The sequence below is a fragment of the Gopherus flavomarginatus genome, chromosome 20, assembly GCF_025201925.1.
Source record: "Gopherus flavomarginatus isolate rGopFla2 chromosome 20, rGopFla2.mat.asm, whole genome shotgun sequence".
Classification (NCBI taxonomy): domain Eukaryota; kingdom Metazoa; phylum Chordata; order Testudines; family Testudinidae; genus Gopherus; species Gopherus flavomarginatus.
The window spans coordinates 4,071,316-4,095,909 of NC_066636.1; the positions used below are offsets into that span (position 1 = coordinate 4,071,316).

At 50.8% G+C, this 24,594-nt stretch overlaps 4 protein-coding genes across 9 annotated transcripts in view; 2 read left to right on the top strand and 2 right to left on the bottom strand.

Annotated features, from left to right (window-relative positions):
* Positions 1-24,594, top strand: part of LOC127037978 (tripartite motif-containing protein 15-like) — a 178,145-nt gene that overhangs the window by 111,217 nt on the left and 42,334 nt on the right. The window lies entirely within an intron of this gene.
* On the bottom strand, positions 1,479-8,697 carry LOC127037948 (interferon-inducible GTPase 5-like). 3 transcript variants are annotated; one of them, XM_050930164.1, is made up of 3 exons: positions 8,203-8,697; positions 4,282-4,393; positions 1,479-3,298 (listed from the first exon to the last, which is right to left on the bottom strand). In XM_050930164.1, exons 2-3 carry the CDS (start codon positions 4,285-4,287, stop codon positions 1,973-1,975), a joined length of 1,332 nt encoding a protein of 443 aa, XP_050786121.1. In that variant the 5' UTR covers positions 4,288-4,393; positions 8,203-8,697; the 3' UTR covers positions 1,479-1,972. The 3 variants fall into 3 exon arrangements, with proteins under 3 accessions (XP_050786121.1, XP_050786122.1, XP_050786123.1); XM_050930165.1 differs by lacking the exon at positions 4,282-4,393 and having other exon boundaries at positions 1,479-3,302; positions 8,203-8,696; XM_050930166.1 differs by lacking the exons at positions 4,282-4,393; positions 8,203-8,697 and adding an exon at positions 5,885-5,964 and having other exon boundaries at positions 1,479-3,302.
* On the top strand, positions 8,382-24,200 carry LOC127037964 (uncharacterized). The gene is made up of 2 exons (XM_050930226.1): positions 8,382-8,455; positions 22,285-24,200. Exons 1-2 carry the CDS (start codon positions 8,453-8,455, stop codon positions 23,431-23,433), a joined length of 1,152 nt encoding a protein of 383 aa, XP_050786183.1. The 5' UTR covers positions 8,382-8,452; the 3' UTR covers positions 23,434-24,200.
* On the bottom strand, positions 15,020-21,978 carry LOC127037950 (interferon-inducible GTPase 5-like). 3 transcript variants are annotated; one of them, XM_050930168.1, is made up of 2 exons: positions 21,763-21,978; positions 15,020-16,839 (listed from the first exon to the last, which is right to left on the bottom strand). In XM_050930168.1, the coding sequence occupies exon 2, from the start codon at positions 16,813-16,815 to the stop codon at positions 15,514-15,516; it is 1,302 nt and encodes a 433-aa protein (XP_050786125.1). In that variant the 5' UTR covers positions 16,816-16,839; positions 21,763-21,978; the 3' UTR covers positions 15,020-15,513. The 3 variants fall into 3 exon arrangements, with proteins under 3 accessions (XP_050786125.1, XP_050786124.1, XP_050786126.1); XM_050930167.1 differs by having other exon boundaries at positions 15,020-16,843; positions 21,763-21,962; XM_050930169.1 differs by lacking the exon at positions 21,763-21,978 and adding an exon at positions 19,427-19,506 and having other exon boundaries at positions 15,020-16,843.

Below are 24,594 nucleotides of genomic sequence, written 5' to 3' on the forward strand. Positions count from 1 at the left end.
TGGCGATGCTGCTGCTTCAGGGTTTTGTTTCTTTTCCTCACAAACACCCTATGACTGCATTCCTCCCCTCCTTATTACACTCCCCAATTAGTGATACTCGAGGGAAGAGCTCCTGTCTAGTCAGAGCAATGCCTTTAAGCAATGGTGAAATTCAGAGACACGGGCTCTTAGTCCAGATTAAATGCAAGTTTATTATAATTGAAATATTAAATCACTTCTACAAGACAAGAGAGGCCCATTCTGGGGGTGTGAAAGTATCGCAGAACCAGACCTCTAATCATTATGAAAAAAAAAAAGCTACAAATCAATGGGTTATTGAGGGAAAGCAGAGGCTGATGCACTGGCTATACATATGGCCAGACCAGCTGCAATGTATCGAAGTCTCCAATTGCTCAAATGAATTGTTCAATCATCGGCTCTTATAATAAACTACAGAATAGGCTCCCACTGAGAATGGCAAATCAAGGAGCAATAGATGTACATAAACTCAGCATCAAACACTAGAGCCTCTCTCCGCACAAACACACCAGCTGTGAATGGGGGCACAGCCCAGAGCACAAGTTACAGCCACACTCAGCCAGGTAATTATCAAGAAGCCCATATGGGTTTATCAGCCAGACACATCTTGACCCTTCTCCATTTAAATCTAGGGCCACTCACAGGATTAATAGCACAGCCAGACACAGGTGCTTCTCTGGACAAATCTACCTTTGCATAAGGGGCTGGTAAAACCTATGAGCATAGAGGAAGAATTACAAGGATCAGTCTAAGCATTTCTTAATCTATTATTGTCTCAGAGTAACATCTGTTGGGAGACGGCCCTGTTGCGCTAGGTGCTGTACAGACACAGAACAAAAGGATAGGCCCTGCCCCTGCCCCTGAGAGCGACAGTCTAAGACTAAATAGCAACAAAGAGTCCTGTGGCACCTTATACACTAACAGACATATCGGAGCATGAGTTTTTGTGGGTGATTATCCACTTCATCAGGTGAGCGTTCTTGCGTCTGACAAAGTGGATATTCGCCCACGAAAGCTCATGCTCCAATACGTCTGTTAGTCTACAAGGTGCCACAGGACTCTCTGTTGCTTTTTACAGATCCAGACTAACATGGCTACCCCTCTGATACTTGAATCTAAGACTAGACCAAGCAGGCAGGTGCTCCAGGCAGATGGGGGAATACAAGGGAGCAGGGAGATGGTTGGGACAATGCAATGAGCAGCGCTCCCAGAGCTCCAGCCGCAGGCCATTGTTGAGGTATCTGGAGGGTCCATGGTGGGGGTGAGATTGAAGGAGGCGTTTGCAAGAGGTCAGTCAGGGGGCTCTGTGGGAGGTTACAGGCCGCTCCTCCCCAGACAGGGGCAAACTGGGGGAAAGTGTGAAAGCATCTGTGCTCAAAAACCTGTTTTGTTGGCCTGGGGTCCTGCGGTGACGAGGAAGGAATTGGCACCAGGGAGTCGTCACCCAAGCCAGGTCAGGATTTAGGGTTTTTACGATTGTGTCTGAGTGAATTTGCCCACATGCCCAACCCAGGCTGCAATTTCAGGGGAACGGGAACCAAGAAATGGAAAATCTGTGGCTAGAACAAGTCATCGTTGGTGTCGCTCCCTGTCATTTCCCAGTGAAGAGTTCGATGGGCTCTGCCATGGCCCTGCTCTCTGCTGGGGCCTGAAATAACCATTCCCTGAGGTCCCTGCAGAGAGCGTGAGGCACTCGGGACCCTGTGGAGCTTTATAACAACTTGGCCTCTTTTGCTGGGGAAATGAAGACAAAGCAAAGAACAGGGTCAGTCAGGATCCCCCCTGTCCATTTTATGGCTGAATTAAATTCAATATGTCATGGTGGGTGAGAGACCTCAGTGGAAATGGGGCTCAGAGCTCAGTTCTGGTGAAGTTTCCCACCTGATGCAGAAAGGCAGCAATTTTATGAGACTTTGAGCTCCGAGCTCCAGCCACGTGCTGATGTTTCTTCCTTTCAAGGGGTGCGGGTGTTTTTGTCCTTTTTCTCCAAGTTTGAAATGGCTTCGTCCATAACCACCTCCAGAACTCGTACAGCATCAGCAGCAACATCATCCAGGAAACTCTTCAACATTAAGTATGTGGTAGGGAGAGAAAATGCTGCAGCTACCACAGAACCTACCACAGCACCTGCCACGGGTATAAATTTTAAAAACAATGTAGCATATTGCACTGCCCCAGCTGCGCACTTGGTTAGTATTTTAATTACAAGATCTTTTGTTATTTCCTCACACAGAGGGGACTTTATAACGGCCTTCAGCTCTGCAATGGGCTTGTTATTCTGTCTAGCAAGTGCAGCGAGAGCGTTTTCACTGAGACCGAAGTCCCTGCAGTACGCTTTCAGGGACGTCACCAGCATGGTAGCATCACAAGCAATGGAGAGACCCGGGAGAGGAATAGCAGCAACTGCGCATGATACCACACTTTTAAACCATATCTGTGTTTGCAGCTGTTGTTTTTTCTTCTCCAAGATTTCTTTAGAAGTATTGGACAGAGATCGTAGAAGAGCGAGTCTCTTGTGACTGGGGAGCTCATCCACTAGCGTTTCCTGCAATTTGGGAAAATCGTACTTGCCTAAGTCCAATCTAGATACAAGAAAAACCCGTGGGGAGGCCCCCCCTCCTGTTTTCAGCCATTGGATGCAGTTCTCTCTGATGCCCTCGAGGATCGCACTCTCACTGTATTGAAGTGGCCTTTTCACAGAAGCATTGCTCTGCTTCAGTTTTCCCTCCGCGTCATAGTATCGGTTTTCATTTGTCAAATCCTGATCCACCTTGGAGCGCACAAAGTAAAACTTCTTCCCCAGTCTCTGGATCTCCTGGGTGAGTTGAATGTCGTGGGATGTGAAGCGGGTGCAGGAGATGATGATGAAAAAGTCGTAGCGGCTGAACTGCACCTGTTTGAGGTACGTGTCTGGTTCAAACTTTGGGGTCCCGATCCCTGGCAGATCCCAGATGGTTACATTTGGGTATGTAGGATGTGGGTAAGCAGTGGGCTCCATTGTCGTTTCATTCACCCCCGTCTCAGAAGCACCTTTATCTGTATCCTCCAGGCCCCGGATGGCATTGACAAAGGACGATTTTCCAGAGCCTGTCTTCCCCGTGACAGCGATGTTGACAGTGATTTTATCAGCCATCTCCAGAGCCTCTTTCGCATTAGCAGCTGCTTCATTGAGGTTTCCTTTCCCAACAGCAGCCTTCAGTGCTTTCATATCCTCTTCAGGTATCTTGGGAAGCTCGTTAGCATCTAACCCAGCCATGGCAGCTCCAGTGCACTGCTCAGCCTGCCTGCAAAGAGACAATGAGATATTCCATGTACGGTTAGTTTAGACAGCTCACATGTGAAGGTCCAGTGGGAGTTTGGGCAGGAAATGGGAAAGGTGGAGTTAAGGTGATACTTTTCACTCAGCTCAAGCACAAAACCTTAACTCTGCCCCCTTAGGAATGCCAGGAGAGATACCCCCTCTGTTTTTCTGGGGATGGAAGGGCCCACACAACATGTGACATGTGAGGAAAGGATTAGTATTTTCCCAACAGGAAGCCAAAGAATTTCCTTACAGAAAGAAGTAGTTTCCCACAAAGTGCTTGGGATGGGTAATGGCTCCCAATCAGCCTGCTGGGGCTTCTCCCACCTTGCAGATCTCAACGAGTCCAGAGGGAAGGGAGGAAGAACCTCAGACCCCTCAAGCCTTCTGTTCTCTACAAGAGCTCTAGCCCTTCATCCCACCTTGAATCTAGAGCAGGAGTCTCCTCCTAGAGCTTCCAGGAGAGCCAGAGTGTGTGGGAGAGGGGACTGGGTGACTATCAAGGGCTTGGACAAAGGCAGGGGCATTTTTCTCCCTTCCTGTGTGCATGAGAGGAGAACTCCCACTGGGCCTCAGGCTCATTAGTTCTACCAGTGTCTGCAATGGAGCTTCTGTCGGCTTAAGCATATCACACAGGATGTGAAATTTTTCACAGCCCTGAGCGATGTAATTAGGTCGACCTAATTCTGCAGTGTAGACCATCTCTTAGAGGAAGCAGAGGGACAGAGTTTCTTGGGCACAGAGCCCACTGAGGGCAGGCCTGGGGATTTTAGAGCGAGGAAACTGCCTGTGACTCTTTCTGCTGTGTTCAGAAACTACAACTGTGTGTGCGCTCTGTGCAAATAAACAAGATCACACCAAGACCAGACCTGACTTGTCTTTGATTTCTCCTCCTAATGCAACTAGCCCTGCAAATAATGGTGAACCCTATGGCCCCAAGGGACAAAAGCATTAAGTAGGACTTTCATTTTCACAATCTCCCTCAGTCATTCCCTGTGCCTGTAGAGAGTCATTTATGGAGAACCCCCTGGTTGCCCAGTCTGTAGGATAGCGTCAGAGATGGTATGAATTGTCCTTTAGCAGGAAAGAGGGAAAGTTAGTTTAGACGAGCTGGAGCGGCTGCTGCTGTTGATGCTGTCACAGTCTGACCCCGCCGGGTTTAAGGCAAATCCAGACAAACACACACAAAAGGGGAGAGGAAAGAACAGCAAAGGGAGAAAATGCAGCTTCTGTCCCTGGGGCTGACTCTCACTTCCAGCCATGAGGCTGGAGAAACACAGGCCCAGCCCATGGTCTGACCAGCCTCTCCTGCACCTGGCAAACTCATGCTGGCACCTGGATGTTTAAGGCCTCGCTTTTAGCTGCACTATTGGTCACAGGCTCACAGCCCACGTGCAAAGGGTAGAATTGTCTTGGCCAGTGAAGCTGAATCCTTAGCAGACAGAGGCAAAAGGCAGAGAGAAAAGGGGTAGAAATAAGGCGGAGAAGCACAATGCCCTAGGACAGACTGGGGTGTCCTCAAGATCCATCTCACATCCCAGGTGGTGTTTAGCAGATTCAGCTGGAGCTGGTGGTGTCACGTGGCTCCCTCTCTGACCTGCTCTGGTCAGCACGTCTCTGAGGATGAGGAGAACAAGGCCCAGTGGTGTCCCGATGGACCCTGGGGTCCCAGGAGACAGTGGGGGTGGCAGCCTTGCTGGTGAGGCTTGTTTCTTTCAGTCCTCCCATCCCAATGCTCCTTTTTAGTGACCCCTAGATACACAATATCCAGGTGAGGGGATGGGTCTAGTCCCATTGACATTAATCACTCAAAGGTGCCGTGGGGATTTGAACTGTGGAAGGTTCCTCCCATTTCCAGACTCTCTCAGCTCATTCTCGTGCCAGCCTGGGACTTCACCGGAGCCCAGCCGAGCCCATAGCCTGAGCGCAACTCTTTTCCCTCCCTCAGTCCCGTCTGTTGGTCTCCCGTTTTGATGACTTTTGCAGTTTGTGTGACAGGCTAAGTTGGCCTTTTGTCACCTTGGACATGCCGGATTGTGTCATTGGGGCCAGCGCTGATGGCAGGGCGACAGTGCCCCCTACTGAGCACAGGGACCCTAGCGCCATACTGGGACATTGGGGCCAGCACAGACTGTGAAGGGAAAGCACCTTCAGTATAAATCCCACCCCACCCCTTGCAGCACAGCACTGCCCGTCGAGCTCCCTGCCCCTTCCTGAATCCCCCCAACCTGCTCCCTGCAGCACAGCACCCCCTGATGAGTCCCCCCCCTTCCTTGAAGCACGGCACCCGTTGCTGAGTCCCCTGCCACCCTCACTGCAGCGTGGTGCCCCCTACTGAGCCACCCAGTAATACAGCGCTGCCTCCTGAGTCCCCACCCCCGGTTCATATCCATGCAGCGTGGGGCTCTCTGCTGAACCTAAATAACCCCTCCCTGCATGAGCCCCTGTCCCATCCCTGCAGCACGGCAGCCTTTAATGATAGTTGTAGCCACCACAGCTGAGATTTCTCTCCCTGGCCCTGTTGACAGCTACACACTGGGAACGTTTCACAGCAGGACCATTAACCCTAAAGGATAAAATTCTGTCACAGAGATCATGGATTCCAGGACTTTCAGAGACCTCTGGGACATTTTCCGCTTCAGCCCTGGGATGTGTGTGTGTGTGGGGGGAGATGTCAGCAGGCTCGTGCCCCGGAGCTCTGAGCTGCTGCAGCTGGTGCCTTAGGGCCCTGGAGCTGTCAGCAGCCACAGTGCAGGTGCTAGACCCACCCCCCGACCCCCCACAGCGGGGCTCGGGCTCTCTTCCCCCCGCACCATGGGGCTCGAGCTTCAGTCACCGCCCATCAGCCCCTCCCCACATTATTTTTGGTTATTGCCTGCGACCTGTCCCTGACTTCCTAAAATTAACCGTGACAAAATCTTCACCTTACCCCCACCACACTGTAACGCAATGTACAGAAGAAAGGAGAAGCCCTGAGGAATCACATGGCAACCACGTGGCCTAGTGGAGAGACCCCTGGACTGGGACTATCCCTAGCTCTGCCACTGGTCTGTTGAGTGACCTTGGGCAAGTCACTTCCCCTCCCCGTGCCTCAGTTTCCCACCTGTATAATGGGGATAATGATGTAAAGCTGTTTGAGATGTCCTGATGTAAAGCACCATGGAACACTTCAGTGTTTTGATAATTACCTAGGCACAGTAGCATGGCACCTGCAAACCTAGGCGGGGACGACAGCTGTGTAAATGGCCACGAACTCTCACCGACAACCATTTCTCTTTCAATTTAAAACACTAGGAAGTTAAATAGCAAAAACTGCACTGAAGCAGAGTTCAGGTTGCCCAGTGAGAGCTCCTGCCCTTCCAGAGCCGTGAGTTCAGCAGAACTCCAACTTCAGAAACAGAGTTAGGGCAAAGGCCCACATCACCTTAGCTCTGCCCCCTTAACTCTACATTTCATGGTCTTCAGACATTTGAGTTTTGCTGAACTTGACATTCTGGAAGGGCCCAAGGTGTCACTGGGCACCTTTTCTCTGTGTTAAGGAAGGTTTTGGCTGCTTAATCTATCCCTGCCCACCTCCCTGGAGCACAGCGCCCCCTCCTGACCGTCCCAAACTTCTGCTGAGTCCTGCCTCCCTGCAGCACCACACCCATACTGAGCTCCTCGCCCCCAGGGCCACCTGGGGGGGGGAAGTGGGGCAATTTGCCCCAGACCCCGGGCCCTGCAAGCCCTGACCAAGAATCCCTTTCCTCACCCAGCGGCAGTCTGGGTCTTCGGTGGCACTTCAGCGGCAGGGGGCCCTTCAGTCACTCAGGGTCTTTGGCAGCATTTCGGTGACGGGTCCTTCAGTGCTGCCGAAGACACTGAGTGATTGAAGGCCCCCCTGCCGCAAGCCTGGGAGGGGAGGAGAACTGGAGCGGCGCCGGCATGCGCGGCGGAGGTGAGCTGGGGAGGGCTCCCCGGGTGGAGTTAGCTTCCGCGGGGGGGCTCCCTGGGCAGGGTTAGCTGCAGAGGGTGGGTAGCTGCTGCGGGGGCAGCAGGCTCCCCAGGTGGTGGGTTGGGTTAGCTGCCATGGTGGGTGGGGTTAGCTGCTGCAGGGGAGGCTCCTCTGGGGGGGGGGTTGGGGGTGTGGTTAGCTGCCGTGGGGGGGGGAAGGGGGCACAAGGTGGATGTTTCGCCTAGGGTGCAAATCTTCCTTGCACTGGCCCTGCCCCACCCCCTCAACTTCTTGCAGAACAGCCCCCCCTACTGAGCCCTCACCCCACTCCATGCAACATGATGCCCGTAACTGATGCCCACCACCCTACTCCCTGCAGCACAACAAGCCAGCCAGATACCTGCAGTCCAGTGCTCCCAGGACCGGCGCTAGGGGTTTTAGCACCCTAGGCACACGGCAATTTCACCACCCCGCACGCTGCTCCTGCGGCTCCGGTGGAGCTGCCACAGTCGTGCCTGCGGGAGGTCCACCGGAGCCGCGCGAGCAGCCGACCGTCCGCAGGCACGACTGCGGCAGCTCCACCGGAGCCGCCTGCCGCCCCCTCCGGCAAAATGCCGCCCACCAATAATCCTGGTGCCCTAGGTGATTGCCTAGGCCGCCTAAATGGAAGCGCCGGCCCTGAGTGCTCCCAGCTGAGCATCCAGCCACCTTCCCTGGGGCATTGCGCCTCCTATGAGACCACCAACCTCTCCTTGGAGCACAGTGCCCCCTACTGAGACGCTGCCCCACTCCCAGAAACACAACACTGCCTAATTAGCCCCTGACCTGCTCCTTGCGCCACAGTGCCCCCAACTAAACTGTGGAAGGCAAGTCACCCCCTATTACACCCTCCTCCCCTCCTGGTTGCACCTATGGTTTAACAAGCCGCGACCAGAAAAGAATCTCTCACCGTTAGTCCCAAAACACTTCCGTTCTTCTCAGCTTTATTGAAGTAGAACAGATGGGCCAGTCTTCAGTTGTGATCTCGACACACAGATACACAGACACACACACACACGGCTCCTCCTTATATACTGAGCAGAGACCTTGATCTGATTAATATCGAAAGTGAAGGTAGCAAGTGTCAGATCGGCTGCAAAGCTCGTCCCACCCCCATAGGACAGATTGCCTAAGCAGGCCTGTTTGCTTCCTCTTCAGAGATGGTAAACAGTGTAATTGCCACAGTTATGTTACCAGGCAGCTCTTTCTAAGCAGGCACATTTATTCTTAAGCTAAATGCAATACAGATAAACCATATTAAAAACAATAAAAGTGTTGTGTATTTGGTTGTCATGGTGATAGAATCTTGTGTTGCTATGGCAACTGAGTTAGATTATTAGGGGATAGCCCAGCCTGTTTGGGTTGGCGGTTGGTTAGCTCTGTGTGTACCAATAAATGCTGCTCCAAGATTTACAACTCTCTGTGTCTCCAGGGATTTCTTCCTAAACCTGTTGTCCCCAAGGATCATATAACAACATGCCACGAGGGTGGGATCTCTGTGCTGCCCCAGCAACAGAAGGAAGTAGAAGATAAGGTACAAAAACAAACAACCCTCGTTTGCTGCTGGAAGGGAGTGATAACTGGCTTGTTTGCTCTGACTGTGCAAACTGAAACTAAAACATGGCCTGTGTATACTGAGCGTTTTGAGCTTTTTGTTATTGCAAATGACATTACAGAGGAGAAGAAGGTGCCAGTATTTGTAAGTGTTGTAGGGGCTAAGACCTACTTCCTGCTATGCATCTTACTACACCCCGTTAAGCTAGAGACCAAATCTTACAGTGACATTGTGGAAATCCTGGGGTCTCATTTTTCCCCAAGACCACTGGTTATTGCTGAAAGATATAGGTTCCACAAAAGAGAGCAGAGAGAAGACGAAACAGTTGTACAATTGTAGCAACTTTGAAAAGGCTTGTGGAACACTGTGAATTTAAGATGTTGAATGATGCCCTACATGACAGGTTAGTGTGTGGCCTGCCCAGTGAAGCTATATGGAAGTGCTTATTGACAGAGGCTCAGCTTACCTTACAGAAGGCCATTGATATTGCTGTCTACATGGAACTGGCTACAAAGGAGGCACAATCCATCGGTGCATCCCCTAGGGTGCATGAGGTGTCACAAGAATCTACCCACAAAACTGTGGGGAGTCAGGAATGTTACCCCTGTGGTAAGCCGGGTCACCGTGCATCAGAATGCTGGTGTATGGACCTGGTGTGTCGACACTGTGGCAAAAAGGGACACATTGAGTGTGCCTGTAAACAAAAGAAAAGGAGGCCTGTGGTCTGGCCAACCAAAAAGGGAAATCTGCATATCCTAGAGCAGACTCAGGATGACCAAGGAGATACCTCCTCAGAAGAAAAAGAGCCACTGGCTTTGACAGTGGGCTCACGTGAATTCTGGGTAACCCCGTTGTTGGACGGCAAACCTATACGCATGGAACTGGACAAAGGTGCAGCTGTTTCGCTGGTCTCAGAGACGGTGTATAAAGAAAAGCTACAGCATCTTCCGCTTAAAGCAACAAAAACAGTGCTGAAGACATATACGGGAGAAGCTGTGTCCATGTTGGGCACTACTGATGTTTAGGTGGAGCTCAATGGACAGGCTGCTAAATTGCCACTGTTTGTGGTGAGAGGTAATTACCCAGCCTTGATGGGTAGGTCTTGGCTTAGGAAGATCCAGCTGAATTGGGCAGAAGTGCACCAAGTGACTAAAGAAGAAACCGGTCTTACCACTATACTAAGGAAACATGCTGCTGTTTTTGGAGAGGATCTGGGACATATGAAGGGAATCACTGTGACATTGAACATTAAACCTGACAGTCAACCAAAATATCTGAAAGCCAGAACTGTGCCATATGCCATCAGGCCGAAAGTCGAAGCGGACCTGGAGCACCTGGTCACAAATGGAGTCCTAATACCAGTTACCCATAGCCCAATGGACAACTCCTATCGTTCCAATAGTGAAGAAAGATGGCTTTCTCCGGATTTGTGGTGATTTTAAGGCCACTGTCAACCCAGTGTTATGTGCAGAGCAATACCCGCTACCCCGCATCCATGACCTCTTTGCAAGCCTGGCTCGGGGACAAAAGTTCAGTAAGATTGATCTGAGTTAAGCATATTTACAGATGCACATTGATGAAAAGTCCCAAGAGCTATTGACTATTGTGACGCATAAGGGGCTTTATCAATACTGTCGCCTACCCTTCGGAATAACATCTGCTCCCAGCCTGTTCCAGAGGGCTATGAATCAGATCTTGTGTGGCTTGCCAGGAGTCTAGTGCTATCTGGATGATATCCTGGTCACTGGAAGGAATGAGGAGGATCACCTAAAGAATTTAGAGGCTACCCTACAAAGACTGGAAGAGTATGGACTGCGAGTCTGCAAAGACAAGTGTGAATTCTTCTAGCACTCTGTTGAATATTTGGGACACATCATTGATGCTACAGGTCTTCGTAAGGCCCCTGCCAAAGTTAAGGCTATTGTGGAGGCTCCCCTCATCGAAATGTTAGCCAGCCTTACTCATTTCTAGGACTTTTGAACTATTATGGAAAGTTCATCTCACAGTTAGTCACACTGCTAAAACCACTTCACGAACTCCTTTGGGTAGAACAAGGCCTGGAAGTGGACTGAAGCGTGTGATGTTGCATTTAACAAAGCTAATGATGCATTGCTAAATTCTGAAGTTCTGACGCACTTTGATCCATCCTTACCCCTACAGTTGGCCTGCGATGCATCCCCTTATGAAGTGGGAGCAGTCATGTCACACATTATACCTTCGGGAGAAGAGAGACCTATTGCTTTTGCTACATGCACTCTAAGCAAAGCAGAAACTAACTACACCCAAATCGAACATGAGGCATTGGGAATCGTTTTCGGAATTCAGAATTTTCATCAGTACCTGTTCAGACGGAACCATCGACCCCTGACTTCAATTTTTGGACCCCACACAGGCATTCCCCTATTAGCTGCTAGTCATATGCAACGGTGGGCATTGTTGCTTTCCGCACACACATATGACATCAAATATCGGAAATCCACTCTGCACGGCAATGTGGATGGTCTCTCAAGGCTGCTGTTGTCAGTCAACTGTCGAGATATTGCCCAGAAGGAAATCTTTTACTTTGAACAAGTAGAGAATACACCTATCACCGCTATTCAGGTAACGAAGGCAACTCGAGTTGACCCAATATTGTCCCAAGTTATGGACCTGGTGATGCATGGAACATCTCAGTGAACCTCTCTGGTCTCACCTGACCTTGTTACCTACATGTCCAGGAGGACGGAGTTATCAGTTCAATCTAGTTGTTTGTTGTGAGGGAGACGTGTCATTATCCCACCACCACTGAGAACACAGATGTGAGAACAGCTCCATTCCAGGCACTGTGGAATAGTGCGCATGAAGGAAATTGCACGAAGCTATTTTTGGTGGCCTGGGTTGGACAGTGCTATTGAAGAGAAGGCAAGAGCTTGTATGTGTTACTGAAATGTCGGGTCCGCCTAGCTGAGAGCCAATGACAGCCAGACAGGGATAAGGAAAGGTTGCTTTATTCTGCAGAAGAAAGGAGAGTTCTGTACCTTGGTACAAAAAGCTCTACTCCATACAAAAACCAAGAATCTTTTATACACACACACAGGCTTCGGTCGTGTTAGCATTTGATTGGTGATTAGCAAACCCTGCACTTCTGCAATCTGCTCAGCAAAAACCAGCTTAGGACCAGCTTAAACTGCCTCAAGACTGATAAGGAAAGACAGTTCAAAAGTTCAGGCTACTATATCCGTGAGGTGTCCAATTTCTCCTAATGGTTGCCAGCTATTATAAGGCTACTAGCTGTTAGGAGGTCGCTGCTGACTGTCATATATGTCATGTCAGGGTGTGAGGAATGCACCCCAGTGGGCACCCCTACATCCTTGGGACTGGCCTGAAAAACCGTGGCAACGTATTCACATTGACTTTGCTGGCCCCCTTGAAGGAAGCATGTTCTTGGTGATAGTAGATGCCCATTCTAAATGGCCAGAAGTCTCTGTAATGCAGTCCACGACTGCAGAGAGTACTATCCAAAAACTCCAAGGACTCTTTAATCGTTTCAGTCTGCCAGAACAGCTTGTGAGCGACAATGGACCGCAGTTCGTCTCTCAGGAGTTTCAAAAGTTTATGAAGGCAAATGGGATACACCACATCACTTCAGCACCATATCATCCACCACCAATGGATTAGCTGAAAGATTTGTGCAGACAATGAAACACGCTTTGAAATTGGCAAGGGGACAATTATCCCTTCAAAAGTGTCTGAATACCTTCTTACTACCCTACAGAAACACACCTCATGCTACAACCAAGGCATCCTCAGCCTTTCTAATGATGGGACGACAGCTGTGCACTTGCTTTGATCTGCTGAAACCTTCTGAACCCCGACAAACTGTTCTATGTCAGCAGCAAGATGAAATCATCAGGCATATACCTAGGACCAGTGCCAGGGTTTCTCGCGCCCTAGGCGCACTGCCATTTCGCCACCCCCCCCCCCCCCCGCGGCTCCGGTGGACCTGCTGCAGTCATGCCAGCAGATGGTCCGCTGGACTAAAGGCTCCGGTGGACCGTCCGCCGGCATGACTGCGACAAGTCCACCGGAGCAACCTGCCACACCCCCAGCAAAATGGTGCCCCCCAATAATCCTGGTGCCCTAGGCCATTGCCTAGGTCGCCTAAATGGTAGCGCCGGCCCTGCATACACCCAGAGAAAAAGACCGAACTTTTAGCCCGTGACAGCCAGTTTTGGCTCAGAATTATACTTCTGGAGCTAAATGAGTCCCTGCCACTGTCATCGCTCAAACGGGACCTGTTTCCTACACAGTCCAGACTGCAGAGGATCTCACCTGGCGGCGACATGTAGATCAGCTGCTGCCAGGTCATGCCAGTCCTCAGGACACATTGTCAGTTGAGTTGCCTGACTTCACCACCTCTGACCAGACACCAAATCAAGAGTCACCTGTTCCTGACTTTTCCCCTCCATTACTACCAGCGGCAGAGATACCCCCCTGCCCGGCATGAGCTGATACCCCATCCTCACCCCTTCTCCCTACGAACCCTGAGCCCATTGTCAGGCCCACGCTGTCATAAACAGATAGCTAAGGGTTAATGTTAATGTCCAGCAAAGGTGCCCAGAGCGGATACGGGTTCCCAGGTTACTGGGTGGGGGCTCGAGTCACAATTAAGGAACTGCAGAGAATCCCCTAAGGTAAAGACCCCATCCTTCTTGCTGGCGATGCTGCTGCTTCAGGGTTTTGTTTCTTTTCCTCACAAACACCCTATGACTGCATTCCTCCCCTCCTTATTACACTCCCCAATTAGTGATACTCGAGGGAAGAGCTCCTGTCTAGTCAGAGCAATGCCTTTAAGCAATGGTGAAATTCAGAGACACAGGCTCCTAGTCCAGATTAAATGCAAGTTTATTATAATTGAAATATTAAATCACTTCTACAAGACAAGAGAGGCCCATTCTGGGGGTGTGAAAGTATCGCAGAACCAGACCTCTAATCATTATGAAAAAAAAAAGCTACAAATCAATGGGTTATTGAGGGAAAGCAGAGGCTGATGCACTGGCTCTACATATGGCCAGACCAGCAGCAATGTATCGAAGTCTCCAATTGCTCAAATGAATTGTTCAATCATCGGCTCTTATAATAAACTACAGAATAGACTCCCACTGAGAATGGCAAATCAAGGAGCAAATGATGTACATAAACTCAGCATCAAACACTAGAGCCTCTCTCCGCACAAACTCACCAGCCGTGAATGGGGGCACAGCCCAGAGCACAAGTGACAGCCACACTCAGCCAGGTAATTATCAAGCAGCCCATATGGGTTTATCAGCCAGACACATCTTGACCCTTCTCCATTTAAATCTAGGGCCACTCACAGGATTAATAGCACAGCCAGACACAGGTGCTTCTCTGGACAAATCTACCTTTGCATAAGGGGCTGGTAAAACCTATGAGCACAGAGGCAGAATTACAAGGATCAGTCTAAGCATTTCTTAATCTATTATTGTCTCAGAGTAACATCTGTTGGGAGACGGCCCTGTTGCGCTAGGTGCTGTACAGACACAGAACAAAAGGATAGGCCCTGCCCCTGCCCCTGAGAGCGACAGTCTAAGACTAAATAGCAACAAAGAGTCCTGTGGCACCTTATAGACTAACAGACGTATCGGAGCATGAGTTTTTGTGGGTGATTATCCACTTCATCAGGTGAGCGTTCTTGCGTCTGACAAAGTGGATATTCGCCCACGAAAGCTCATGCTCCAATACGTCTGTTAGTCTACAAGGTGCCACAGGACTCTCTGTTGCTTTTTACAGATCCAAACTAACATGGCTACCCCTCTGATACTTGAATCTAAGACTAGACCAAGCAGGCAGGTGCTCCAGGCAGATGGGGGAATACAAGGGAGCAGGGAGATGGTTGGGATAATGCAATGAGCAGCGCTCCCAGAGCTCCAGCCGCAGGCCATTGTTGAGGGATCTGGAGGGTCCATGGTGGGGGTGAGATTGAAGGAGGCGTTTGCAAGAGGTCAGTCAGGGGGCTCTGTGGGAGGTTACAAGCCGCTCCTCCCCAGACAGGGGCAAACTGGGGGAAAGTGTGAAAGCGTCTGTGCTCAAAAACCTGTTTTGTTGGCCTGGGGTCCTGCGGTGACGAGGAAGGAATTGGCACCAGGGAATCGTCACCCAAGCCAGGTCAGGATTTAGGGTTTTTACGATTGTGTCTGAGTGAATTTGCCCACATGCCCAACCCAGGCTGCAATTTCAGGGGAACGGGAACCAAGAAATGGAAAATCTGTGGCTAGAACAAGTCATCGTTGGTGTCGCTCCCTGTCATTTCCCAGTGAAGAGTTCGATGGGCTCTGCCATGGCCCTGCTCTCTGCTGGGGCCTGAAATAACCATTCCCTGAGGTCCCTGCAGAGAGCGTGAGGCACTCGGGACCCTGTGGAGCTTTATCACAACTTGGCCTCTTTTGCTGGGGAAATGAAGACAAAGCAAAGAACAGGGTCAGTCAGGATCCCCCCTGTCCATTTTATGGCTGAATTAAATTCAATATGTCATGGTGGGTGAGAGACCTCAGTGGAAATGGGGCTCAGAGCTCAGTTCTGGTGAAGTTTCCCACCTGATGCAGAAAGGTAGCAATTTTATGAGACTTTGAGCTCCGAGCTCCAGCCACGTGCTGATGTTTCTTCCTTTCAAGGGGTGCGGGTGTTTTTGTCCTTTTTCTCCAAGTTTGAAATGGCTTCGTCCATAACCACCTCCAGAACTCGTACAGCATCAGCAGCAACATCATCCAGGAAACTCTTCAACATTAAGTATGTGGTAGGGAAAGAAACTGCTGCAGCTGCCACAGAACCTACCACAGCGCCTGCCACGGGTATAAATTTTAAAAACAATGTAGCATATTGCACTGCCCCAGCTGCGCACTTGGTTAGTATTTTAATTACAAGATCTTTTGTTATTTCCTCACACAGAGGGGACTTTATAACGGCCTTCAGCTCTGCAATGGGCTTGTTATTCTGTCTAGCAAGTGCAGCGAGAGCGTTTTCACTGAGACCGAAGTCCCTGCAGTACGCTTTCAGGGACGTCACCAGCATGGTAGCATCACAAGCAATGGAGAGACCCGGGAGAGGAATAGCAGCAACTGCGCATGATACCACACTTTTAAACCATATCTGTGTTTGCAGCTGTTGTTTTTTCTTCTCCAAGATTTCTTTAGAAGTATTGGACAGAGATCGTAGAAGAGCGAGTCTCTTGTGACTGGGGAGCTCATCCACTAGCGTTTCCTGCAATTTGGGAAAATCGTATTTGCCTAAGTCCCATCTACTTAGAAGAAAAACCTGTGGGGAGGCCACTCCTCCTGTTTTCAGGCTTTCGATGGATTTCTCTCTGATGTTATTGAGGATCACACTCTCACTGTAATGATATGGCCTTTTTTTGGGAGCATCCCTTTGCTTCAGGATTCCCTCCTCGTCATAGTGTCGTTTTTCATTTGTCAAATCCGCATCCACCTTGGAGCGCACAAAGTAAAACTTCTTCCCCTGTCTCTGGATCTCCTGGGCAAGTTGAATGTCGTGGGATGTGAAGCGGGTGCAGGAGATGATGATAAAAAAGTCGTAGCGGTTGAACTTCACGTCCTTGAGGTACGTGTCTGATTTAAACTTTGGGGTCCCGATCCCTGGCAGATCCCAGATGATTACATTTGGGTATGTAGGATGTGGGTAAGCAGTGGGCTCCATTGTCGTTTCATTCACCCCCGTCTCAGAAGCACCTTTATCTGTATCCTCCAGGCCCCGGATGGCATTGACAAAGGACGATTTTCCAGAGCCTGTCTTCCCCGTGACAGCGATGTTGACAGTGATTTTATCAGCCATCTCCAGAGCCTCTTTCGCATTAGCAGCTGCTTCATTGAGGTTTCCTTTCCCAACAGCAGCCTTCAGTGCTTCCATATCCTCTTCAGGTATCTTGGGAAGCTCGTTAGCATCTAACCCAGCCATGGCAGCTCCAGTGCACTGCTCAGCCTGCCTGCAAAGAGACAATGAGATATTCCATGTACGGTTAGTTTAGACAGCTCACATGTGAAGGTCCAGTGGGAGTTTGGGCAGGAAATGGGAAAGGTGGAGTTAAGGTGATACTTTTCACTCAGCTCAAGCACAAAACCTTAACTCTGCCCCCTTAGGAATGCCAGGAGAGATACCCCCTCTGTTTTTCTGGGGATGGAAGGGCCCACACAACGTGTGACATGTGAGGAAAGGATTAGTATTTTCCCAACAGGAAGCCAAAGAATTTCCTTACAGAAAGAAGTAGTTTCCCACAAAGTGCTTGGGATGGGTAATGGCTCCCAATCAGCCTGCTGGGGCTTCTCCCACCTTGCAGATCTCAACGAGTCCACAGGGAAGGGAGGAAAAACCCCAGACCCCTCAAGCCTTCTGTTCTCTATAAGAGCTCTAGCCCTTCATCCCACCTTGAATCTAGAGCAGGAGTCTCCTCCTAGAGCTTCCAGGAGAGCCAGAGTGTGTGGGAGAGGGGACTGGGTGACTATCAAGGGCTTGGACAAAGGCAGGGGCATTTTTCTCCCTTCCTGTGTGCATGAGAGGAGAACCCCCACTGGGCCTCAGGCTCATTAGTTCTACCAGGGTCTGCAATGGAGCTTCTGTCGGCTTAAGCATATCACACAGGATGTGAAATTTTTCACAGCCCTGAGCGATGTAATTAGGTCGACCTAATTCTGCAGTGTAGACCATCTCTTAGAGGAAGCAAAGGGACAGAGTTTCTTGGGCACAGAGCCCACTGAGGGCAGGCCTGGGGATTTTAGAGCGAGGAAACTGCCTGTGACTCTTTCTGCTGTGTTCAGAAACTACAACTGTGTGTGCGCTCTGTGCAAATAAACAAGATCACACCAAGACCAGACCTGACTTGTCTTTGATTTCTCCTCCTAATGCAACTAGCCCTGCAAATAATGGTGAACCCTATGGCCCCAAGGGACAAAAGCATTAAGTGGGACTTTCATTTTCACAGTCTCCCTCAGTCATTCCCTGTGCCTGTAGAGAGTCATTTATGGAGAACCCCCTGGTTGCCCAGTCTGTAGGATAGCGTCAGAGATGGTATGAATTGTCCTTTAGCAGGAAAGAGGGAAAGTTAGTTTAGACGAGCTGGAGCAGCTGCTGCTGTTGATGCTGTCACAGTCTGAACCCACCGGGTTTAAGGCAAATCCAGACAAACACACACAAAAGGGGAGAGGAAAGAACAGCAAAGGGAGAAAATGCAGCTTCTGTCCCTGGGGCTGACTCTCACTTCCAGCCATGAGGCTGGAGAAACACAGGCCCAGCCCATGGTCTGACCAGCCTCTCCTGCACCTGGCAAACTCATGCTGGCACCTGGATGTTTAAGGCCTCGCTTTTAGCTGCACTATTGGTCTCAGGCTCACAGCCCATGTGCAAAGGGTAGAATTGTCTTGGCCAGTGAAGCTGAATCCTTAGCAGACAGAGGCAAAAGGCAGAGAGAAAAGGGGTAGAAATAAGGCAGAGAAGCACAATGCCCTAGGATAAACTGGGGTGTCCTCAAGAATCCATCTCACATCCCAGGTGGCGTTTAGCAGATTCAGCTGGAGCTGGTGGTGTCACGTGGCTCCCTCTCTGACCTGCTCTGGTCAGCACGTCTCTGAGGATGAGGAGAACAAGGCCCAGTGGTGTCCCGATGGACCCTGGGGTCCCAGGAGACAGTGGGGGTGGCAGCCTTGCTGGTGAGGCTTGTTTCTTTCAGTCCTCCCATCCCAATGCTCCTATTTAGTGACCCCCAGATACACAATATCCAGGTGGGGGGATGGGTCTAGTCCCATTGATATTAATCACTCAAAGGTGCCGTGGGGATTTGAACTGTGGAAGGTTCCTCCCATTTCCAGACTCTCTCAGCTCATTCTCGTGCCAGCCTGGGACTTCACCGGAGCCCGGCCGAGCCCATAGCCTGAGCGCAACTCTTTTCCCTCCCTCAGTCCCATCTGTTGGTCTCCCGTTTTGATGACTTTTGCAGTTTGTGTGACAGGCTAAGTTGGCCTTTTGTCACCTTGGACATGCCGGATTGTGTCATTGGGGCCAGCGCTGATGGCAGGGCGACAGTGCCCCCTACTGAGCACAGGGACCCTAGCGCCATACTGGGACATTGGGGCCAGCACAGACTGTGAAGGGAAAGCACCTTCAGTATAAATCCCACCCCACCCCTTGCAGCACCGCACTGCCCGTCGAGCTCCCTGCCCCTTCCTGAATCCCCCCAACCTGCTCCCTGCAGCACAGCACCCCCTGATGAGTCCCCCCCCTTCCTTGAAGCACGGCACCCATTGCTGAGTCCCCTGCCACCCTCACTGCAGCGTGGTGCCCCCTACTGAGCCTCCCAGTAATACAGCGCTGCCTCCTGAGTCCCCACCCCCGGTTCATATCCATGCAGCGTGGGGCTCTCTGCTGATCCTAAATAACCCCTCCCTGCATGAGCCCCTGTCCCATCCCTGCAGCACGGGAGCCTTTAATGATAGTTGTAGCCACCACAGCTGAGATTTCTCTCCCTGGCCCTGTTGACAGCTACACACTGGGAACGTTTCACAGCAGGACCATTAACCCTAAAGGATAAAATTCTGTCACAGAGATCATGGATTCCAGGACTTTCAGAGACCTCTGGGACATTTTCCGCTTCAGCCCTGTGATGTGTGTGTGTGTGGGGGGAGATGTCAGCAGGCTTGTGCCCCGGAGCTCTGAGCTGCTGCAGCTGGTGCCTTAGGGCCCTGAGGCACGGCGGGCCCTGGAGCTGTCAGCAGCCACAGTGCAGGTGCTAGACCCACCCCCCGACCTCCCACAGCGGGGCTCGGGCTCTCTTCCCCCCGCACCATGGGGCTCGAGCTTCAGTCACCGCCCATCAGCCCCTCCCCATATTATTTTTGGTTATTGCCTGCGACCTGTCCCTGACTTCCTAAAATTAACCGTGACAAAATCTTCACCTTACCCCCACCACACTGTAACGCAATGTACAGAGGAAAGGAGAAGCCCTGAGGAATCACATGGCAAACACGTGGCCTAGTGGAGAGACCCCTGGACTGGGACTATCCCTAGCTCTGCCACTGGTCTGTTGAGTGACCTTGGGCAAGTCACTTCCCCTCCCCGTGCCTCAGTTTCCCACCTGTATAATGGGGATAATGATGTAAAGCTGTTTGAGATATCCTGATGTAAAGCACCATGGAACACTCTGGTGTTCTGATAATTACCTAGACACAGTAGCATGGCACCTGCAAACCTAGGCGGGGACAACAGCTGTGTAAATGGCCACGAACTCTCACCGACAACCATTTCTCTTTCGGTTTAAAACACTAGGAAGTTAAATAGCAAAAACTTCACTGAAGCAGAGTTCAGGCTGCCCAGTGAGAGCTCCTGCCCTTCCAGAGCCGTGAGTTCAGCAGAACTCCAACTTCAGAAACAGAGTTAGGGCAAAGGCCCACATCACCTTAGCTCTGCCCCCTTAACTCTACATTTCATGGTCTTCAGACATTTGAGTTTTGCTGAACTTGACATTCTGGAAGGGCCCAAGGTGTCACTGGGCACCTTTTCTCTGTGTTAAGGAAGGTTTTGGCTGCTTAATCTATCCCTGCCCACCTCCCTGGAGCACAGCGCCCCCTCCTGACCATCCCAAACTTCTGCTGAGTCCTGCCTCCCTGCAGCACCACACCCATACTGAGCTCCTCGCCCCCAGGGCCACCTGGGGGGGGAAGTGGGGCAATTTGCCCCAGACCCCGGGCCCTGCAAGCCCTGACCAAGAATCCCTTTCCTCACCCAGCGGCAGTCTGGGTCTTCGGTGGCACTTCAGCGGCAGGGGGCCCTTCAGTCACTCAGGGTCTTTGGCAGCATTTCGGTGACGGGTCCTTCAGTGCTGCCGAAGACACTGAGTGATTGAAGGCCCCCTTGCCGCAAGCCTGGGAGGGGAGGAGAATTGGAGCGGCGCCGGCATGCGCGGCGGAGGTGAGCTGGGGAGGGCTCCCCGGGTGGAGTTAGCTTCCGCGAGGGGGCTCCCTGGGCAGCGTTAGCTGCAGAGGGTGGGTAGCTGCTGCGGGGGCAGCAGGCTCCCCAGGTGGTGGGTTGGGTTAGCTGCCATGGTGGGTGGGGTTAGCTGCTGCAGGGGAGGCTCCTCTGGGGGGGGGGGGTTGGGGGTGTGGTTAGCTGCCGTGGGGGGGGGAAGGGGGCACAAGGTGGATGTTTCGCCTAGGGTGCAAATCTTCCTTGCACTGGCCCTGCCCCACCCCCTCAACTTCTTGCAGAACAGCCCCCCCTACTGAGCCCTCACCCCACTCCATGCAACATGATGCCCGTAACTGATGCCCACCGCCCTACTCCCTGCAGCACAACAAGCCAGCCAGCTACCTGCAGTCCAGTGCTCCCAGGACCGGCGCTAGGGGTTTTAGCGCCCTAGGCACACGGCAATTTCACCACCCCGCACGCTGCTCCTGCGGCTCCGGTGGAGCTGCCACAGTCGTGCCTGCGGGAGGTCCACCGGAGCCGTGCGAGCAGCCGACCGTCCGCAGGCACGACTGCGGCAGCTCCACCGGAGCCGCCTGCCGCCCCCTCCGGCAAAATGCCGCCCACCAATAATCCTGGTGCCCTAGGTGATTGCCTAGGCCGCCTAAATGGAAGCGCCGGCCCTGAGTGCTCCCAGCTGAGCATCCAGCCACCTTCCCTGGGGCATTGCGCCTCCTATGAGACCACCAACCTCTCCTTGGAGCACAGTGCCCCCTACTGAGACGCTGCCCCACTCCCAGAAACACAACACTGCCTAATTAGCCCCTGACCTGCTCCTTGCGCCACAGTGCCCCCAACTAAACTGTGGAAGGCAAGTCACCCCCTATTACACCCTCCTCCCCTCCTGGTTGCACCTATGGTTTAACAAGCCGCGACCAGAAAAGAATCTCTCACCGTTAGTCCCAAAACACTTCCGTTCTTCTCAGCTTTATTGAAGTAGAACAGATGGGCCAGTCTTCAGTTGTGATCTCGACACACAGATACACAGACACACACACACACGGCTCCTCCTTATATACTGAGCAGAGACCTTGATCTGATTAATATCGAAAGTGAAGGTAGCAAGTGTCAGATCGGCTGCAAAGCTCGTCCCACCCCCATAGGACAGATTGCCTAAGCAGGCCTGTTTGCTTCCTCTTCAGAGATGGTAAACAGTGTAATTGCCACAGTTATGTTACCAGGCAGCTCTTTCTAAGCAGGCACATTTATTCTTAAGCTAAATGCAATACAGATAAACCATATTAAAAACAATAAAAGTGTTGTGTATTTGGTTGTCATGGTGATAGAATCTTGTGTTGCTATGGCAACTGAGTTAGATTATTAGGGGATAGCCCAGCCTGTTTGGGTTGGCGGTTGGTTAGCTCTGTGTGTACCAATAAATGCTGCTCCAAGATTTACAGCTCTCTGTGTCTCCAGGGATTTCTTCCTAAACCTGTTGTCCCCAAGGATCATATAACAACATGCCACGAGGGTGGGATCTCTGTGCTGCCCCAGCAACAGAAGGAAGTAGAAGATAAGGTACAAAAACAAACAACCCTCGTTTGCTGCTGGAAGGGAGTGATAACTGGCTTGTTTGCTCTGACTGTGCAAACTGAAACTAAAACATGGCCTGTGTATACCGAGCGTTTTGAGCTTTTTGTTATTGCAAATGACATTACAGAGGAGAAGAAGGTGCCAGTATTTGTAAGTGTTGTAGGGGCTAAGACCTACTTCCTGCTATGCATCTTACTACACCCCGTTAAGCTAGAGACCAAATCTTACAGTGACATTGTGGAAATCCTGGGGTCCCATTTTTCCCCAAGACCACTGGTTATTGCTGAAAGATATAGGTTCCACAAAAGAGAGCAGAGAGAAGACGAAACAGTTGTACAATTTGTAGCAACTTTGAAAAGGCTTGTGGAACACTGTGAATTTAAGATGTTGAATGATGCCCTACATGACAGGTTAGTGTGTGGCCTGCCCAGTGAAGCTATATGGAAGTGCCTATTGACAGAGGCTCAGCTTACCTTACAGAAGGCCATTGATATTGCTGTCTACATGGAACTGGCTACAAAGGAGGCACAATCCATCGGTGCATCCCCTAGGGTGCATGAGGTGTCACAAGAATCTACCCACAAAACTGTGGGGAGTCAGGAATGTTACCCCTGTGGTAAGCCGGGTCACCGTGCATCAGAATGCTGGTGTATGGACCTGGTGTGTCGACACTGTGGCAAAAAGGGACACATTGAGTGTGCCTGTAAACAAAAGAAAAGGAGGCCTGTGGTCTGGCCAACCAAAAAGGGAAATCTGCATATCCTAGAGCAGACTCAGGATGACCAAGGAGATACCTCCTCAGAAGAAAAAGAGCCACTGGCTTTGACAGTGGGCTCACGTGAATTCTGGGTAACCCCGTTGTTGGACAGCAAACCTATACGCATGGAACTGGACAAAGGTGCAGCTGTTTCGCTGGTCTCAGAGACGGTGTATAAAGAAAAGCTACAGCATCTTCCGCTTAAAGCAACAAAAACAGTGCTGAAGACATATACGGGAGAAGCTGTGTCCATGTTGGGCACTACTGATGTTTAGGTGGAGCTCAATGGACAGGCTGCTAAATTGCCACTGTTTGTGGTGAGAGGTAATTACCCAGCCTTGATGGGTAGGTCTTGGCTTAGGAAGATCCAGCTGAATTGGGCAGAAGTGCACCAAGTGACTAAAGAAGAAACCGGTCTTACCACTATACTAAGGAAACATGCTGCTGTTTTTGGAGAGGATCTGGGACATATGAAGGGAATCACTGTGACATTGAACATTAAACCTGACAGTCAACCAAAATATCTGAAAGCCAGAACTGTGCCATATGCCATCAGGCCGAAAGTCGAAGCGGACCTGGAGCACCTGGTCACAAATGGAGTCCTAATACCAGTTACCCATAGCCCAATGGACAACTCCTATCGTTCCAATAGTGAAGAAAGATGGCTTTCTCCGGATTTGTGGTGATTTTAAGGCCACTGTCAACCCAGTGTTATGTGCAGAGCAATACCCGCTACCCCGCATCCATGACCTCTTTGCAAGCCTGGCTCGGGGACAAAAGTTCAGTAAGATTGATCTGAGTTAAGCATATTTACAGATGCACATTGATGAAAAGTCCCAAGAGCTGTTGACTATTGTGACGCATAAGGGGCTTTATCAATACTGTCGCCTACCCTTCGGAATAACATCTGCTCCCAGCCTGTTCCAGAGGGCTATGAATCAGATCTTGTGTGGCTTGCCAGGAGTCTAGTGCTATCTGGATGATATCCTGGTCACTGGAAGGAATGAGGAGGATCACCTAAAGAATTTAGAGGCTACCCTACAAAGACTGGAAGAGTATGGACTGCGAGTCTGCAAAGACAAGTGTGAATTCTTCTAGCACTCTGTTGAATATTTGGGACACATCATTGATGCTACAGGTCTTCGTAAGGCCCCTGCCAAAGTTAAGGCTATTGTGGAGGCTCCCCTCATCGAAATGTTAGCCAGCCTTACTCATTTCTAGGACTTTTGAACTATTATGGAAAGTTCATCTCACAGTTAGTCACACTGCTAAAACCACTTCACGAACTCCTTTGGGTAGAACAAGGCCTGGAAGTGGACTGAAGCGTGTGATGTTGCATTTAACAAAGCTAATGATGCATTGCTAAATTCTGAAGTTCTGACGCACTTTGATCCATCCTTACCCCTACAGTTGGCCTGCGATGCATCCCCTTATGA